The 19,066-nt window shown below is 46.9% G+C and overlaps 1 protein-coding gene across 1 annotated transcript in view; it reads right to left on the bottom strand.

The window, feature by feature from the left end:
- The window catches only part of PPP2R5C (protein phosphatase 2 regulatory subunit B'gamma), a 322,861-nt gene that overhangs the window by 256,943 nt on the left and 46,852 nt on the right, over nucleotides 1-19,066 (bottom strand). Inside the window, exon 3 of the mRNA XM_033953398.1 lies at nucleotides 11,219-11,378. Coding sequence (XP_033809289.1) covers nucleotides 11,219-11,378 — 160 coding nt within the window. The remainder of the gene's footprint in view (nucleotides 1-11,218; nucleotides 11,379-19,066) is intronic.

Below are 19,066 nucleotides of genomic sequence, written 5' to 3' on the forward strand. Positions count from 1 at the left end.
TGGTTTCGGAGAGAAGAGAAGGGAAGCCGGCACGCACATGTTAGAGCCCCGGAGCATGGGTTCAAGTCGCTTACTGGCGTTAAAAATTTTTTATAAAAAGTCAGGCTCCTGCGATTGAGGCTGTGCCGAGTCAGCCTGGGAAATCTCCAAGTGGTGAAAAGGTTTTTTAAAAAAATTTTGAGAAGCGGCGGCAACAGCAGGATTGCGATCGAGATGACAGCCGGGCGGTCATCTAAATTAGCCAGGCGGAGCACCCGGCTAAAAGGCCCTAGGGAGAACACTGGGTGTATGCAGAATCATCATTTCCTGGCTTGGTCCTAAGCTACAGGCAAAACCGTGGATGCTTTTGATGATATTACTGGGACCTGACATCCTATTTCTTTAAGAACCTGCCACAGAATGATGAAACATGTTTCCAAGTTTCCAAATTTATTTAGGTTTTGATATACTGCTCATTACATGACTGAGCAATGTACAATTTAAAAAAGGTGGGGTAAAAATAAATTACATAAAAGGACTAAACTGTACAATATATATAATGAGACAATATACATGATACATAAAGGAAAATAATATAAGGAGCTGGGAAAGAACTACATTGTTTTGATAGAAAAGAAGAAAAAAGGAAATTATATGAGGATAAAGGGTAAGGAAAAGTTCATAGTTAGATCTCTGATCTAGATTCAAGCTACAGAACTAGTTAGATCTTAAGATGGCTTAATGTATCTAATCAAATACATCATTAAATAAGAAAGTTTTAATTCCTGGCTTGGTCCCGAGCTGCAGGCAAGAAAGTGGATGCCTTTGCTGACATCACTGGGGCCCTGATGTCCTATTTATTTGAGTTCCTTCTGTAGAACACAGCTCATGGGCACGTGTCCGAAGAGGCGTGGCCAAAGGGGTACACCCCCTTTTGAACCCCTTTAGAGTCCTAGAGCAGAGAGGAGGAGATTATCTATCTTTTCCATGGGGAAGAGGAGGAAAAATAAATCTTTACCTAGACTATCTTCTGTTTTTAATGTGGTAAAAGGACCTATGGATTTACACATAATATCTACCGTATTTTCGCGGATATAACGCGCACCCGTGTAAAACGCGCACACGGGTATAGCGCGCAGAAATCACGATGATATGTACAAAAACTTTTGTATACCGCGCTCACGGGTATACCGCGCATGATGCCCGACGCTCCTTTCGCCCGCCCTGACTTTCCGTGCGCTGTCCCGACTCTCCGTTCACCCCCCCTGACTTCCGTGCACTGCCCTGACTTTCCGTGCGCTGTCCCGACTCTCCGTTCACCCCCCTGACTTCCGTGCACTGCCCTGACTTTCCGTGCGCTGTCCCGACTCTCCGTTCACCCCCCCTGACTTTCCGTGCACTGTCCCCCCTTGAAGTCCTGTCCCCCCTTGAAGGTCTGTCCCCATCCTGAAAGCCTGATGCCCCCCCCCCCCGACGTCCGATACATCCCCCCCCCCGGCAGGACCACTCGCACCCTCACCCCGAAGGACCGCCGACTCCCCAACAATATCGGGCCAGGAGGGAGCCCAAACCCTCCTGGCCACGGCGACCCCCTAACCCCACCCCGCACTACATTACGGGCAGGAGGGATCCCAGGCCCTCCTGCCCTCGACGCAAACCCCCTCCCCCCAACGACCGCCCCCCCCAAGAACCTCCGCCCGTCCCCCAGCCGACCCGCGACCCCCCTGGCCGACCCCCACGACACCCCCACCCGCCTTCCCCGTACCTTTGTGTAGTTGGGCCAGAAGGGAGCCCAAACCCTCCTGGCCACGGCGACCCCCTAACCCCACCCCGCACTACATTACGGGCAGGAGGGATCCCAGGCCCTCCTGCCCTCGACGCAAACCCCCTCCCCCCAACGACCGCCCCCCCCCAAGAACCTCCGCCCGTCCCCCAGCCGACCCGCGACCCCCCTGGCCGACCCCCACGACACCCCCACCCGCCTTCCCCGTACCTTTGTGTAGTTGGGCCAGAAGGGAGCCCAAACCCTCCTGGCCACGGCGACCCCCTAACCCCACCCCGCACTACATTACGGGCAGGAGGGATCCCAGGCCCCCCTGCCCCCGACGCACACCCCCCCCCCCCCCCCAACGACCGCCCCCCCCAAGAACCTCCGACCGCCCCCCCAGCCGACCCGCGACCCCCCTGGCCGACCCCCACGACCCTCCCACCCCCCTTCCCCGTACCTTTGGTAGTTGGCCGAACAGACGGGAGCCAAACCCGCCTGTCCGGCAGGCAGCCAACGAAGGAATGAGGCCGGATTGGCCCATCCGTCCTAAAGCTCCGCCTACTGGTGGGGCCTAAGGCGCATGGGCCAATCAGAATAGGCCCTGGAGCCTTAGGTCCCACCTGGGGGCGCGGCCTGAGGCACATGGGCCCAACCCGACCATGTGTCTCAGGCCGCGCCCCCAGGTGGGACCTAAGGCTCCAGGGCCTATTCTGATTGGCCCACGCGCCTTAGGCCCCACCAGTAGGCGGAGCTTTAGGACGGATGGGCCAATCCGGCCTCATTCCTTCGTTGGCTGCCTGCCGGACAGGCGGGTTTGGCTCCCGTCTGTCCGGCCAACTACCAAAGGTACGGGGAAGGGGGGTGGGGGGGTCGTGGGGGTCGGCCAGGGGGGTCGCGGGTCGGCTGGGGGGGCGGTCGTTGGGGGGGAGGGGGGTTTGCGTCGAGGGCAGGAGGGCCTGGGATCCCTCCTGCCCGTAATGTAGTGCGGGGTGGGGTTAGGGGGTCGCCGTGGCCAGGAGGGTTTGGGCTCCCTTCTGGCCCGATATTGTCGGGAAGTCGGCGGTCCTTCGGGGTGGGGGTGCGAGTGGTCCTGCCGGGGGGGGGGGGATGTATCGGACGTCGGGGAGTCGGCCGGGCAAGAGGGCTTGGGCTCCCTCTTGCTCCGATCGTGGATGCGGGTGCGGGTGGGAGCGCGTGCGAGCGGTCGTTCGGGGTGGGGGTGCGAGCGGTCCTGCTGGGGGGGTGAATCGGGCGTCGGGCGGGGTGGGAACTATGTTTAAAAACTTTTGTATACCGCGCTCAGGCATATAACACGCGAGGGGTATGCGCGGTAGGTAAAAACACGTATAACGCGCGCGTTATATCCGCGAAAATACGGTACTCTGGCCCTAGCAGGAGCAGATTCCTCCCCTCTATTGCTGCTTCCCTTTCACCTCCAGAACAGACTCTTCCACTACAACCTGGGAGTTTTTCTTTGGAGGAAAAGTTTGCTTCCCTACAAGGTAAAAAGACTACCCAATAAAGAATTAGGCACTTGAGGAGAAATCAGTCTGGCAAGGTTATAGAGAGTGGTAGCTTGTTAAGAGCTCCCTTTTCTAATCCAGTTCAGATGATCACAGATATCAGTTTGGATGAATCAGAGCAGGGGTTTGCAAACCTTTTGACTCATGGGCCACAATGGGTTCTTAAATATAACAGAGGGTCCTGACCAAGAGCAGATGGATGGAGTGTTTGTGTGAACTAATATAAATTAAATGTAAATGTCATAACATAAAAGGTTTTGGTCTTTAAAAGGTAGCAAAACATGAAAATGTAAGGCTTATTGTACAAAACAAATGTACATGATCATCTCTCTCTTCCTCTCCTTCACCCCAATTCTTCCTCTTTCCTTTCTCTCACTCACATGTGCAGAATCTTTCCTCCCCTCTCACCCACCCCTTGTGCCTTCCCTCTGCAGCATCTTTCTATCCCTCCATCCCTCCCATCCCCCTGTGCAGCAGCATCCTTGCCCAGCTTCCATCATTCCCTCCCCTCCTTCGTGCAGCGGAACCCTTAACATAAGAACATAAGAATTGCCGCTGCTGGGTCAGACCAGTGGTCCATCATGCCCAGCAGTCCGCTCACTCGGCAGCCCTCTGGTCAAAGACCAGCGCCCTAACTGAGACTGTGGAAGCTAAGAACCATAAAAAAATACTTTGACCCAACATCCTTCAGGTTGCTGGTGCAATTGCTGATCCTATCCCTTCTTGACTACTGTAACATCATCTACCTGGGTATCTCACAAAAAACAATAAAAAAATTGAGATTAGTACAAAACACCACTGTTCGCTTAATCTTCGGTCTGAGAAAAAAAAACCCACATCAGCCCCTACTATAAAAAACTACACTGGTTACCAATAGAAGCGCAAATAGTATTCAAATTTGCATGTATCTGTTTCAAACAAGTCTGGGGATTAGCACCTTCCTACCTGCAAACTCACTTTTTTCTGCACAACCCCACACGAACAACCAGAAACAAAAACATCTTTGCCTACCCAAAGATCTCAGGCTGCAGATACAAATCCTTCCTGGATAGAACCTTCATGTTCCAAGTGAATAGACAAGTCTGGTTGTGAAACTGCATAAATGAACCCAAACTGACTTACAATGCATTCCGAAAAGCAATAAAAACCGCCCTATTCGACAAATTCATTGACCAAAACAGACCACCCTCAAACTAAAACAACCCCCCCATAAACGCTATTCAATCTCTCAGGAAGCTCAAATTTTTCATGTATCCTTTACCCATGGAACTTAAATTAGTAAGTAACTTGTTTATGTAACTTTTCTATTTTAGGCTCCTCACTATTCGCTGACTGTCCAGCTTTCTTTCAATGTGAACCGCCTAGAAGTCGCCTGACTATGGCGGTATAGAAAAATAAAGTTATTATTATTATTATTAGCCCTACCAGCGTACGTCCTTGTTCAGCAGGAACTTGTCCAACTTTGTCTTGAATCCCTGGAGGGTGTTTTCCCCCATGACAGACTCTGGAACAGCGTTCCAGTTTTCCACCACTCTCTGGGTGAAGAAGAACTTCCTTACGTTTGTACGGAATCTATCCCTTTTCAACTTTAGAGAGTGCCCTCTCGTTCTCCCTACCTTGGAGAGGGTGAACAACCTGTCCTTATCTACTAAGTCTATCCCTTTCAGTACCTTGAATGTTTTGATCATGTCCCCTCTCAATCTCCTCTGTTCGAGGGAGAAGAGGCCCAGTTTCTCTAATCTTTCGCTGTACAGCAGCTCCTCCAACCCCTTAACCATCTTAGTCGCTCTTCTCTGGACCCTTTTGAGTAGTACCGTGTCCTTCTTCATGTACGGCGATCACTGCTGGACACAGTACTCCAGGTGAGGGTGCAACATGGCCCGGTACAGCAGCATGATAAACCTCCGATCTTACAGATGTGCAACAAGGAGGAAATGTTGTATTCATCATCCTTCCTCACCTACCCAAATATGAAAATTTTATTAGTAGTACTAAGTTAAGCAAATTCCCTTCTGTGTTCATGAGCAGCTAGCTAAAGTAAAAGTGGGCAAAGTAATGGGGCCAAATGGCATACATCCAAGGATACTAAAGTAACTGTTCTTTTCAATGCTTCTCTAGAATTGAGAGTGGTTCTGTAGGACTAGAGAAGACACAGGTTGAGAACTACAGGCTGGTAAATTAATGGAAACACAAGAAACAGATTTCTGGAATCCAGTGGAATATAAGGCCCAAGGCAATATGGTTTTACTAGAGGCAAGTCTTGTTAGACAATCCAGAGAAGTGGATCAAGGGAGAGCACTTGATGTGGTGTATTTAGATTTTAGCAAAGCCTTTGATACAGTTCAGCATAGATGACTAGTAAACTGAGTGAACAACATCATAAGAACGGGTACTGGGCTTGATGGACCACTGGTCTGACCCAGCAAGGCTATTTTATGTTCTTATGTTATGTAAGAATAGTCTTACTGGGTCAGGTCAATGGGCCACCAATCCCAGCAGCCCGTTCTCACGGTGGTCAATCCAGGTCCCTAGTACCTGGCCAAAACCCAAAGAGTAGCAACATTCCAGAATCCCAAAGAGTAACAAAAGATTCTAGAACCCCAAAGAGTGTCAAAATTCCAGGCAGAATCTCAAAAAATAGAAAGATTCTGGAACCCTAGAGAGTAACAAGATTCTAGAATCTCAAAGAGTAGCAACATTCCAGAATCCCAAAGAGTAACAAAAGATTCTAGAACTCCACAGAGTATCAAGATTCCATGCAGAACCTCAAAGAATAGCAAGATTCTGGAATCCAAAGAGCAACAAGATTGTAGAACTCCAAAGAATAGCAACATTCCGGTCTATTCAGACTATTCAGTCCTACGGAATCTTTCCCGTTTTGATCGACAGATTGGCCATTAGTTGAAGCAGTTCAGCTATGGTCCCTTTCAGCTCCTTGATGACCCTCGGATGGATGCCATCCGGTCCCGGGGATTTATCGCTCTTGAGCCTATCAATCTGCCTGCATACCTCTTCTAAACTGACCGTTAACCCTGTCAGTTTCCCATTTTCACTTCCAGCATATCAAATGTAAAAGACACCACGTATTTTCTGGTCTCCAAGAAATCATTCATTAAGTGTTGGTAAGAAGAGAGATGCTGTGATGGTATATACTGGCCAAAGACAGACATTTTTTGGATAAAAGATTTTAAATAAAATGTCATGTAAAAACTGTAGTTTAATATTCTGTTTGCTAGTATAGATCCTTAGAATACTCTGCATCCAAATTTATTCAGAGTTCTGCCTTCCCTTCCAGGAGAAGTACTGACATAAGTTCTGGTACCGTGTGCCCTCTTCATGGCGGACTCCATGACTAGAGACTGGTACTGTAATTGTGGTCTGTCAACGCCAAGGCAAGACAGGATCCTGTAGAGCAGTGGTCTCAAACTCAAACCCTTTACAGGGCCACATTTTGGATCTGTAGGTACTTGGAGGGCCTCAGAAAAAATAGTTAATGTCTTATTAAAGAAATGACAATTTTGCATGAAGTAAAACTCTTTATAGTTTATAAATCTTTCCATTTGGCTAAGTCTTAATAATGTCATTTATAGCTAAAGAGACATATGAACAAGAAACTTTTATTTTACTTTTGTGTTTATGATAAAAATACAGAGGGCCTCAAAATAATACCTGGCGGGCCGCATGTGGCCCCCTAGGCCGCTAGTTTGAGATCACTGCTGTAGAGTATCCAGTTTGTGTGGAGCCACTGGAATGGAAAGTGGAGATTTCCAGTTTTTAAATAATGAGGAGAGGAACCTCTATGCAATCTTTAGGCCACTCTTAAGTCATGTGCATCCATGAGCTCTGCTCTAGGCTCTGTTTCAGACTCCATTTTATTAGTAGTGCTTACCCCATCTGTCTAATGTTTTTGTAAAGGACAGACTTTCTAAGGGAGAACGATGAGATAGTGGAGGAGATGGATCCAAAGGTATTCCATATGACTCATCCGTTGATAGCTCTGGATTATCGCTGGAAGAGTGGAGAGATGTCAGGTCTTGGAGAATGAGATCGTCAAGAGGAACGTCAACAGCTATGTCAAGGAGACAGTCATGAAGAGCATCGAGTTGAGCGCCAAACAAACAACAACATGTGATGAATGTCAAGAGGAGCACAGAGTGAGAGATGATGAACTGTGCTCCCTCGAGAACAATGCATGCCTCAAATGCAGATGCTAGACATTGAGGAGTTTTCAGGCAATGCTCGGACTGAGCTGAAGCTGAGTATGGAGACAGGAATTGGCATGGAGTGCACCTGCAGTAGGTCAATTATTTCTTTCTGCAACAGCATTCAAAGCTGCTCCTGTAAAGAAGGTGCCAGTACCGATGTTGACAAGGGTACGTTATGGTGCTGGCTGCATTGGGTTTCGAGGCATTGGGGACCTCGATGTCAAGGCATGCCTCAAGGAAACACCAGTTATAAAGATGGTGATCTGGCATCGGTGCGTCGATGCTTAGGGTACATCTATGATGATAACACTTGGGATAATACTGATGCCTGCCTAGAGGGAGACAGATGTTTATGCTTCTTAGCTTTTTTACGAGTCTCCTCCGATGAAGCTGTATCGACAAAATGGAGTGTCGTTGCCATTATCAAGTTATATTGAGCATCAGCATCGGAGTCTCCAGCTATAGTCGATGTAGTTGAAGCTGAACAGAAAAGTTTTTCGAACTGCAATTTGTTGGCTTTAAGCAACCTCTTCTGTAACACAGAGCAGAGTGTGCAAGAAACATCCCAATGCTCAGGACCTAGGCACTGGACATACCAGTTATATGTATCTTTGCCTGAAATGGTCCTGCGGCATCAAGTGAACCGCTTGAAGCTGCTACGCACCTTTGAAATGGAAAGAAAAAACTCAATGGTCTGAGGAGGTTGCATAGATGGTATTCCAAAAATGAGTCAACACTCCCGGTCTGTAAACAGTTTCAAAAAACCCCAAAGGTCCAAAAGGACAAGACAGGATCCTGTAGAGTATCCAAATTGATCAAAAATATAAAATTTGTAAAGCACCAAAATATCAAACGTATGATGCATTTAGAGAAACTCTAAAGAAACAGCTTCTCAGTTCTGCGGAAAACCAATAACTGAAGGTCTCACGAGCCTATATTAGGCAGGAAAGAACCAAGGAATCCAACAAGGGATTCAAGAGGAAAAAGAACAAGGAAACGGCATGGCTCACTGTAGCGGTGAAGGAAGCGATCAGAGACAAGAAGACTTCGTTTAAAGAATGGAAAAGGTCAAAAACGTACAAAAACTGGAAAAAGGACAAACATCAACGCAGGTGCCATAAGGCAGTAAGAGGGACCAAAAGAGACTACAAGGAAAAAATAGCCAAGGAGGCAAAAAACTTCAAGCCGTTCTTTCGATATATTAAGGGGAAACGACCCGCGAAGGATGCGGTGGGGCCATTGGATGATCATGGAATAAAGGGAGTGCTAAAGGAGGACAAAGCCATCACCGACAAACTAAACACATTTTTTGCGTCTGTGTTTACCGAAGAGGATATAAGCAAAATACCGGAAGCCGGCAGGCTATACGCAGGAAATGAAGACAGGAAACTGACAGGGTTGACAGTCAGTCAGGAAGAGGTATTCAGGCAGATTGATAGGCTTAAAAATGATAAATCACCCAGACCGGATGGTGTCCACCCGAGGGTAATCAAGGAACTGCTCCAACTAATAGCCAATCTGTCGATCAAATTGGGAAGGATTCTGGAAGACTTGAAAGTGACGAATGTTATGCCGATCTTCAAGAAAGGTTCGAGGGGAGATCTGGGAAACTACAGACTGGAGAATCACCCTCTCCAAGGTAGGGAGAACAAGAGGGAACTCTCTAAAGTTGAAAGGAGATAGATTCCGTACAAACGTAAGGAAGTTCTTCTTCATCCAGAGAGTAGTAGAAAGCTGGAACGCTCTTCCAGAGGCTGTTATAGAGGAAAACACCCTCCAAGGATTCAAGACAAAGTTAGACAAGTTTCTGCTGAACAAGAACGTGCGCTGGTAGGGCTAGTCTCAGTTAGGGTGCTGGTCTTAGACCAGAGGGCCGCCGCGTGAGCGGACTACTGAGCATGATGGACCTGGTCTGACTCAGCAGTGGCAATTCTTATGTTCAAAAATCTAACTTGAGTTTTAAAAAGCATTTTTTATGGTGAAACCACATAAGTGCTTTTGAACACTGACTTGATGGCAAAAACTCTCTCTTGGAGTCCCTAACCTTTTAAGTTCACTAAAGCTTCTGTGATTGCTTAATTCCCAGAAAATACAGTAGTTTTGTCACATCGTTTCATGTTTTCATGTAGATCCATTATAATACAAAAGGAATAAAATATAAGACTAGCATAGGAAAACTAAAAACATTTCATCAAACCTCAATTTATATTGCTCTTGGCCTATAGAAATTGCTGAAGACATCTTGCCACAAATATGCCACAAATCTTCAAAATTAGTAAAATGCATTGTATACAGATAGTATGGATCCCTGTTGTCCAACAAAACAGCTCTTTAAAACTCACAATATTGCTTCAGTAAATTGAAAAATATAAAAATATTTTATTTTTCTTCTTGGAATGTTAAATATGTAAATTATTTTAATTTAATGAAAATGCTCCTTTTTAGAAATTAAACCACTATATTGTTATTCTAAGTCCTACTATTCTTTCTGAAAAGTATCCTATTAAGTTCTGTAATTTACAATACTTTATAGTAAACACCACATCCTTCAGTATCATTTCAACCTAGCTGGGGTGAGGGATTTCAATATTCCAAAATGTTTTAACCTCACCAATCAATTATGTAATTTCCATAACAGTACAAATCCTTTAGGACAAGTATAGAAGGTATTAGCCAGAAGGCATAGGCTGTGAAATTAAAACAGGAAAAGCAAAGAATCAGGACCTTGAAGATATCAGTAGGAAGGTTTGACTGGGGAGAGGAAACACATAGAAATACTCATAATGGAATGAAAATTGCCCCTAAAAGACTATGAAAACAACTATTAGAAAAAGACCTTAAAAATACTCTCTTAAAATGCCTTCTAAACTGTGTATTAATAATAATAATATTGATAACTATAATTATTACAATTCACACCAATTACATTTCACGAATCCTTTGTAAACAATTACTTTTGCAAATAACATAGAAACATGGCGACAGATAAAGGCCAAATGGCCCATCTAGTCTGCCCATCCGCAGTAACCATTATCTCTTTCTCTCTCTGAGAGATCCCAAGTGCCTATTCCAGGCCCTCTTGAATTCAGACACAGTCTCTTAACTTCATCCTATGCCCTCTCATTGCAGTTTCCTTTCAAATGTATTATCATTTAGATCATCTTTTACTGTCTGATTCAAAAGCAGCTTGATGTACAAAAATAAGTTCACATTAAATATTAATGACAGCTTTTCCATATTAAATATTTAAGTATATAATGCAACTAATTACTCTTCTTAAACTTCATGTTAGACCCTTACAAAATTCTAAAAATATTTTGCTCTAAATTTGGTTTTGTTGTAAAACTGCAACCTTCCAGTGAAGTAAATTATAGAACTATAAAAATCAAACTGTAGTACAAATCAGAAATAAACATTTCATTTGTCATAATTACTTCTTCCAAATAGTCAACCATAAAACTTAGGGGGGAAGTACCATACCTATTTTTTTTTTAATATATTTTATTGAGCAAATCAAGAAAAAACACAGAACACAACAAAAGGCAGCCATGCCAAAAGAGCAATAATACACCACGTCAAACCCTAAGTACAAGGCATCAACAAAGAATACAACAGTCACACAGTGCCATAAAGAATCAAGTGCTCAGAAATGATTTTACAAATATCACCCCAAAGATACCCAACCTCCCCACCCAGCCCCCCCTCCCACGTAGATGGCACAAGAAGAAAGATGTCTACCATACCTTTTAAAGCTGACAATTTTTGAAGCTCTCTGTTATTGCTAACATTAAATCTAGAAGAACTCTGTCGTTTTTCTTTCTTCACTACAGCCTGTGGGGTAGGTATTTTAATCTTTGATATTTGTGCTGTGGGGGGAATGTTGTTTGATTTTTTGTTCGACACCTGTAAAAAGAAAAAGAAAAAAAATTATAGTCTGTGTTGCTGCTCATCTTCCCAGACAGCATGCCAAGGCAACTCAAGGAACCCTCAATAGCCCAATGGCTGCAGGGCTTAGCAGCCAAGGTAAACCAAGAGGTACTGCTTACTGGTTGCTATACAAGAGCACTTTCCTGGGCCTCAGCTCATCTATTCACATATCCAACAAATCCTGACTAATGAGGAAGGGAATTGAGATATATGACTTTAGATTGCCTCTACCACAATACTCACCACAGACAATTCAGAACCTTCACCCCACAATACTCACCACAAACGATTCAGAACCTTCACCCTTTTTCTATGTTATACCAATTTAAATATTTAGCACAGATAACTTGAAAACTAGGCTAACTTACAGCACTTGAGGACCAGAGCAGCCTACTCTGAACTTGTGATCATCTCCGAACTTGGCAACATAGGGTAGGGGCAAGGAAAATTCAGAGGAGTTGCAAAAGAATATCACTATTCCTTGGGTTTTCTCTTCTTTCTGTCCTATGGCACTCTAGCTGCTCATTAAATCCCTATGCCCACCCCTCAGATCTTCCCTTGCTTCCTACATAAACAATTTTTTTTTAATTATTATTATATTTCTTTATTGGGCACATACAACTGAAATAAGAACATCAGGAAGCAAACACTGCACAACATGTCAGAGCAGTGGACAAGCAAACAGATAAGCGGTGTTATGCCTATGGCCAGGAGGTAACTGAAACTCAACATACTACGTGATATGTCTCCTCAAGTCTGCTTATCTGACCTCCGTGACCTGGGTGTTGCCAAAACAACATCAAAAGGACAGTAAAACCAGATGGCAAGCTGGTTTCTGCAACAAGTTTGCTGACCTGCTATGATGACCTCCTTGACCTGGATGTTGCCAAAACAACAAAGAACAAAAGACCAGGACCGGGTGTGCCTGAATCGTAATGAAGGACGCTGGTTACTGCAGGACCAGCTGTTTAGCTATGAACTCAGCAGCTTTCACCCTTTATAAGGACGGGATTCTGCCCCTAACATTAGAATCCAAGACGTCTAAAGGGACAGTCTCCCGTGTCCACTCACCTATCAATTGCAGGGATTCCCAATTGTGAAGGATGGTCGTTGCCTGGGATTGCGGTGAAGCTATTTTATTCTTATATTCATATATATATATATACATATATATATATATATATATATTATATATATATAAAGGGTTATTGTTTATGCTTTTATATTGTCTGTGTGCTTTTCTGAGTGTCACTGATCATCCCATTTGACAGAAGTAAGTGGCGGAACAAGCGGCATGAAACAAGAACAGGAGAATGCAAAGGTACTATGTCACAAAAAGCCCAATAAGTACTTTTATATGAGCCCCCAGCAGCCCCCCAACAGAGCTCAAACCCCCCAACTCCCAACCTCCCAACAACCCCCTCCCCCAAATCCCCATCCCATGTGGTGTTGAGAAACATCAAAAACAACCAAAAACCAAAAGCAAAACAAAACAAAAGGGCGCTAGGAAAGGTGTGCGCTGGAAAGAACAAGAGGAAAAGAAAAAAGATCAGCAATTCAGGAGCATACTCCTCTCCCGATGTGGAAGGGACAACCAGTACCCTTCCCACATGTCCTGAAATCTGGTCCACCGGAGCTCATCCCGGGACCCTACCGCCCTACGCTCCAAAAGCGCTAAATTATAGAGTGACAACTGCCAGTGAGAGAAGGAGGGAGCCTGCGGACCCCTCCAAAACACCAAGATGGCCTTCTTAGCTAAGAGGAGAGCCTTAGAAACCAACATCCGCTGTCCAGCAGAACAATGGGAGTAGGCCACATCATCATAAAAAAGTACAATAGGAGGGGTGCACGCAGGCAAAGAAGAACACAAGGAGGACAAAAAGGTCCACACTTGGTTCCAAAAAGCCCGCACCTTTGGGCAAGCCCAGAACATATGTCCCAGAGTGGCTGAACTCTCAGTACACTTAGGGCAACAAGCATTCTCAGCAAAACCAGCACGGTAAGCTCTCTGCGGGGGAGATAAACGTTCTATGTAAGAATTTATATTCCTGCTCCCTATGCACCATATTGACGGAGATAGTGCGAAGAATCCAAAGCTCTACCCGGTACTGTGCTTGGGTTCCAACTGCCGAAATCTCCAACCCATCTACACCCTTCCAGCGAAGAAGAACAAAACAATGCGAAAGCAGGGAAGACGGGATAGGACACCCCCAGGTCAGCGCTCCATGCCCCAGCTAACCAATCAACTCTCTCAGTCGACAGTGGCGACACCATCATATCAACATAGTACCGGAGACGCGGAGTCGTATCCTCCCCCAAAGCAAGACTTCTACTAAGGCTCTCTGCCACCGATGCGCACAAGAAGGTCCCCCCCAAACTAAGGACATAATGGCGAAGCTGCAAATATCCAAAGGCGTCCACATAACCTAAACCATAGAGAGACGCCAGCGCACTAGGAGAGAGAAGAGTCCCCTGTTCGGTAAGAACATCCCCCACCCTGCGGACCCCACGAGCATGCCAAATCTGAAAAATTCGGTGGTCAGTACCCGGACTAAAATGCAGGTTCCCCACCAAGGGTAACAAGGGAGTGACACTGTAATTTACCCCCAAGTGTTTGCAGAGCGTTTTCCAGATAAGTCTCATATAAGACCACACTACGTGTCCCCGCTGAAGGGAGTCCAACTGAGACGAAGGGGCATGCAGCAAAAACAGGCCAGAGACAGGAGACAAAAAGTCCCCTTCTACAGAAAACATCTGGAAGGAAGAACTCTCCAAACACCAGTCCCGAACATGTCACAATCCACAGGCCAAGTTATATGCGCGAAGATCCAAAAGACCAAAACCTCCCTGCGCCTCCGGTAACATCAGGACGCGAAGGGGCAGCCGAGGCCGTTTTCCCTGCCACAAAAAGATTCGCAGGGCACGATATAAGTCCTCTAACTCCAGGCGGCGCAACCAGATCGGTAGGGTCTGTAACAGGTATAGCCACCGGGGAACAATCATCATATTATATAGAAAGATGCGACCCGCTAGAGAGACCAGCAGCGCACCCCATAAACGCATGCTGTCAATAGATCTCCGAAGCAAAGGGCGGACATTAATCTCATAGAGGCGCGTCAGAGAGGAAGGAACAAGAACACCCAGATATTTCACCTGCAAGGAAGCCTCCTTCAAAGGGAAATCTGACCACAAGTGAGGTATATGCAAATGAAGGGGAAGGGCTTCAGATTTAGACACATTGAGCTTAAGGCCCGAGAGTACCCCAAACTGCTGAAACAATTCCAACAATAAAGAAAGGTGCGACACCGGGTCAGTCAAAAGAACCATGATATCATCCGCAAAGGCCAGACAACGCACAGATGAAGTGCCCACCTCCACACCCGGGAGCAGAGGATGAGAACGAAGACATAGTAAAAGGGGTTCCAAAAATAAAATATACAGTAGAGGAGACAAGGGGCAACCCTGCCGGGTGCCTCGTTGCAAGGAAAAAAACCGAAGAAGCAATGCCATTTACCAACACAGCAGCCGTAGGACCCGAATACAGGGCACGAAGAGCCCTCATATAAAACCCATCCACCCCATAGCGTTGCAACAATGGAAAAAGAAAGTCCCACTCTACCCTATCAAATGCCTTTTCGGAATCGAAACTAATGACCAATGCAGGCAGCCGCCTAGATGCACAATGAGCCAAGGCAATCAGAAGCTTCCGAACATTATGACCCGCTTGACACCCCTTCACAAAACCCACCTGATCTACCCCCACCAGAGAAGGAACCAGCGGGGCTAGCCGGTCAGCCAATATCCGAGCTAAGATTTTAAGGTCAACATTAATTAGCGAAATAGGCCGATAAGACTCCACCAAAAGAGGGTCCTTCCCCGGTTTGGGCAATACAGTAATCAACGCCTGATTCGAACCAGAGGGAAAGGACCCCCTCTCCACAGCCTGCTCAAAATACTGTCTCAGCGGATCAGCCACGTAGCCTTGCAGAATATGATAGAACTCTCCACCAAAACCATCCGGACCCGGAGATTTACATAGAGGTAAATGTTTAATAACCCCCAGGACCTCCTCTCCAGTAATAGGGGAGGCTAAGCTCGCACGGTCAACATCCGAGAGTCGAGGCAATGGGAGCGAGTCCAGATAAGCCTGAATAGGAGATTCCTGTCCCACCACCTCCGCCTTATAAAGGGAGCTATAAAAGGCGACAAATAGCCGTTCAAGTTGTGACTGAGCTGTAATGAGCTTCCCCCGAGTCCTTAAGAGAGGTGATAGTAGAGGAACCCCTAGGTGCCCTGGTCAACTGAGCTAACATTCTGCCAGGCCGATTCCCAAATCGATGTAACCGATACTTATAATAAAAGAGCGACTTTTGGGCTCTTTCATGTAGCAAGGCATGGAGCGCTGACTGAGCCACCTGAAAATCATACTTATGAGACAAAGTAGGGGAATGAAGCGCCAGGAGTCTGCTCTCCCGTACCCGGCGTTCAAGAGCCAAAATGTTTGCTGCCAGCACTTTCTTCCGGCGGGCACAGTAAGCCAATACAGCCCCCCGGAGCACCACCTTAGCAGTCTCCCAGAAGAGCGTTCCATCACCCACATGTTCCCCATTGAACTCAGCATAGTCCCGCCACTGCGTTACCAAATACTGTTTGAAATCAGGGTCTGAGTAGAGCGCTACCGGAAAGCGCCTGCGTCCACCCCCTCCCGGTAGACCCGTCGCGAGACTGATATCCATCCAAACCATAGTATGGTCAGAAATAACCAGCGCCCCTATCTCAGCAGTATTAACTTGAAAGAAGGAAGAACGCGAAAGGAAAATAAAATCTATTCTGGAGGAGGAATCATGCACTTTGGAAGTGTGAGTAAAGTCCCTCTCTCCCGGGTATAAAGTTCGCCAGACATCAACCACATCCAAAGCATCCATCCAAGCATTCAGACCATTATCCGACCTCCCAGAGGATCGAGAGGACCCCCCTAGAGGTGTCCATAGCCGGATCCAAAATAGAATTAAAGTCCCCAAGGAAAATTTTTTGAGTTCCAGGGAGCAGAGCCAGATGCATAAGCACTCCCAGGAGTTTATTATAAAAGGACCGCTGGGCAGCATTGGGAGCATACACTGACATCAAAAGAACCGGGCGCTGATATAGGGTGCCCTGAACCAATACATAGTGACCCTCCGGATCCGAAATGATCCGAGACTGAACAAAGGGAACCGACTTATGAAGCAGCAACGCCACCCCCGCCTTGGCTCTAGGGGAGGAAGCAAAAAAAACACTGACCCACCCAGGACTGTCTCAATTTACCATGCTCAGTCTCAGTAAGCTTAGTCTCCTGTAGTCCCACTATATCAGCCTGATGGCGAGCTAGATGTTGCAAAATTTTAGTTCTCTTAATCGGAGAATTTATGCCAGACACATTCCACGTCACACAGCGCACTCCCCTCTTAGGCATCACTCCTAGAAAAAAGCATATAGTGCAACAGAACAAAAAATAGAAAACTCCTACCGAGAGTCCCAGCCCTCCTCCCGGCAGGCACACATCCTGCACCCACTCCAACAAAGCCCACAAACCACCACACAGGTCCAAACCCCCCGCCTCTCCCTCCCAAAACTCCCTTATCGCCGTCTCCCCCCGCCCCAACCCACACAGTACCAGCCACAACCACACAACCACACACCCCTCCCGCACCCCCAACCCCCACCCTTAGAACTCCCTCCCCCCTCCCACACCCCCCTGATTACTCCATTTCACCACTCCAGAGGGGGTATACCAAAGGGCCCAAAGTCCCTCCCCCCCACCGGCCTCCCAAATAGCAACCAAGCGGTGAATATGGAGAATAAACAAGAAAGAAAGAAAAATGAAACCACACGACAGATAAGAAAAAATCCCAGGGGCTAAGCATGTAGCTCAGAGCTAAAGGAGAAGAAAAGAGCAGTCAAAGCCTCTCTAGTGCAGAAATCTAGAGGCCATAAGATAGAGCAAGAAAACAACAACCATCACAAAACAATAATGACCCCCAAAAGGGAGCCACAAAAAGAGAACAGTCATAACAAAGTCAAATCAGCAACGCCAAATGGAGAAGCCACCCGTTGCCCACGGGCAACCCCCATCCAGTCCATACAGAGAGATCCCAATGCACGGGCAGAGACCATCAGATACCAGGCTCCAAGTCAGGATACCACTGGAGGACTTGCGCTCGGGCAGCTGCACTGGTGTCAAAGATGTAGGGCTGGCCCTCATAGATCACCCGAAGCTTGGCAGGAAACTGCAGCGTGAAGCGTAGCTTTTTCTCAGTGAGTTGCTTGCAGACAGACGAAAAACCCCGCCGCAGAGATGCTACCTGTGCAGAATAATCCTGAAATATCAGAATGCGCTGGTTCTGAAACTGTAAATCCTTGCGCTGGCGATAATTGCGTAAGAGAAGATCCTTGATGGCAAAGTTCAGTATACGAAGAATCACGACTCGCAGCCTGGTTGCACCCTCCTGACGTCTACCCAGCCTGTGCGCCCGTTCAATACGCAAAGGGCCCAGGCTCCGCGTAACCAGCAGCTCTGTCGCCAGCCAGGTCTCCAGCGTGGGCAGCAGATCTCCATCCGACACAGATTCAGGGGCCCTCACCAGGCGCAGGTTGTTCCGTCTGGAGCGATTCTCCAGATCCTCCAGTTTTTCATCGCATTGCCCCACCTTGCTACGTAACTGCTGGAGCTCCGTCTGTAACGTTGTAAGGGAGTCCTCCGCGGTACCAACCCGCTGCTCCACTTCAGCAACCCGGGAATTAAAGTCAGCTACCGTGGTGGATAGAGCTGCCAAGAACTCCTGCACTTGATCCAGGCGAGTTCCCAGCCCAAAACAACTGCCTCAGTGAGGCGCGCGATCATATCCGCTCCTTCTGCAGCCGGTGCATCACCCGGGTCGGCCATCTTGGCTGCAGTGCTGGGCCCCGATTTCACACGCTCGCGATCCTTCTTGCCTGCCTTAGAGGTCATGTCCGGCGTGCCTCTGTGCACGAATCTGTCCATAAGCCCCCAGGGAGCAAGAGAAGGCACTTGGTGAGGGAAATTTGTTCACCGAGATTCGGTGCAGGGGAAGAACAGCGGAGCTCAGGGAAAACGCGTCTTCCCCGCTCTCTGCACGGCCACGCCCCCACATAAACAAATTTTTAAAAAACCCAAAACACACACACACACCAATCACTAGTGCTCAATTCCCAACAAATATGGTATCTGGAAATAGTCCCAGGTGGTACCTGTTGCCCATCTTCTTCAAATTTTGCTCCCCTTTTCTACAATAAGCTGCCCCACTGAAAACAAAATAGATACTTACATTACATGAACTTCATGTAGCATTTCTACAAAACCTCTCCAATAAAATCCACAAATAATTCATTTTGTACACAGTATGTAAACACAGTTTTTCAAGCATGTTCTGTCAGCAGTACAGTATATTTCAACCCTTCCCTTGGCTGTCTAACAGCTGGTATTGCCTATTCTGATCCAACATTAGTGTGCCAACACTATTTACTGCATCAGAGGGCATGAATGACAGAATTGGCTGCAAACACAGACCCACATCTTCACACTGTTCTTACAGCCGATACCACTGCAAAGTGGTGATTGGGAGACAGCAAGCTACGAGAAAGAAGCTGGATCATGGAGGACAGAG

Source organism: Geotrypetes seraphini, chromosome 7 (assembly GCF_902459505.1).
Source record: "Geotrypetes seraphini chromosome 7, aGeoSer1.1, whole genome shotgun sequence".
Classification (NCBI taxonomy): Eukaryota; Metazoa; Chordata; class Amphibia; order Gymnophiona; family Dermophiidae; genus Geotrypetes; species Geotrypetes seraphini.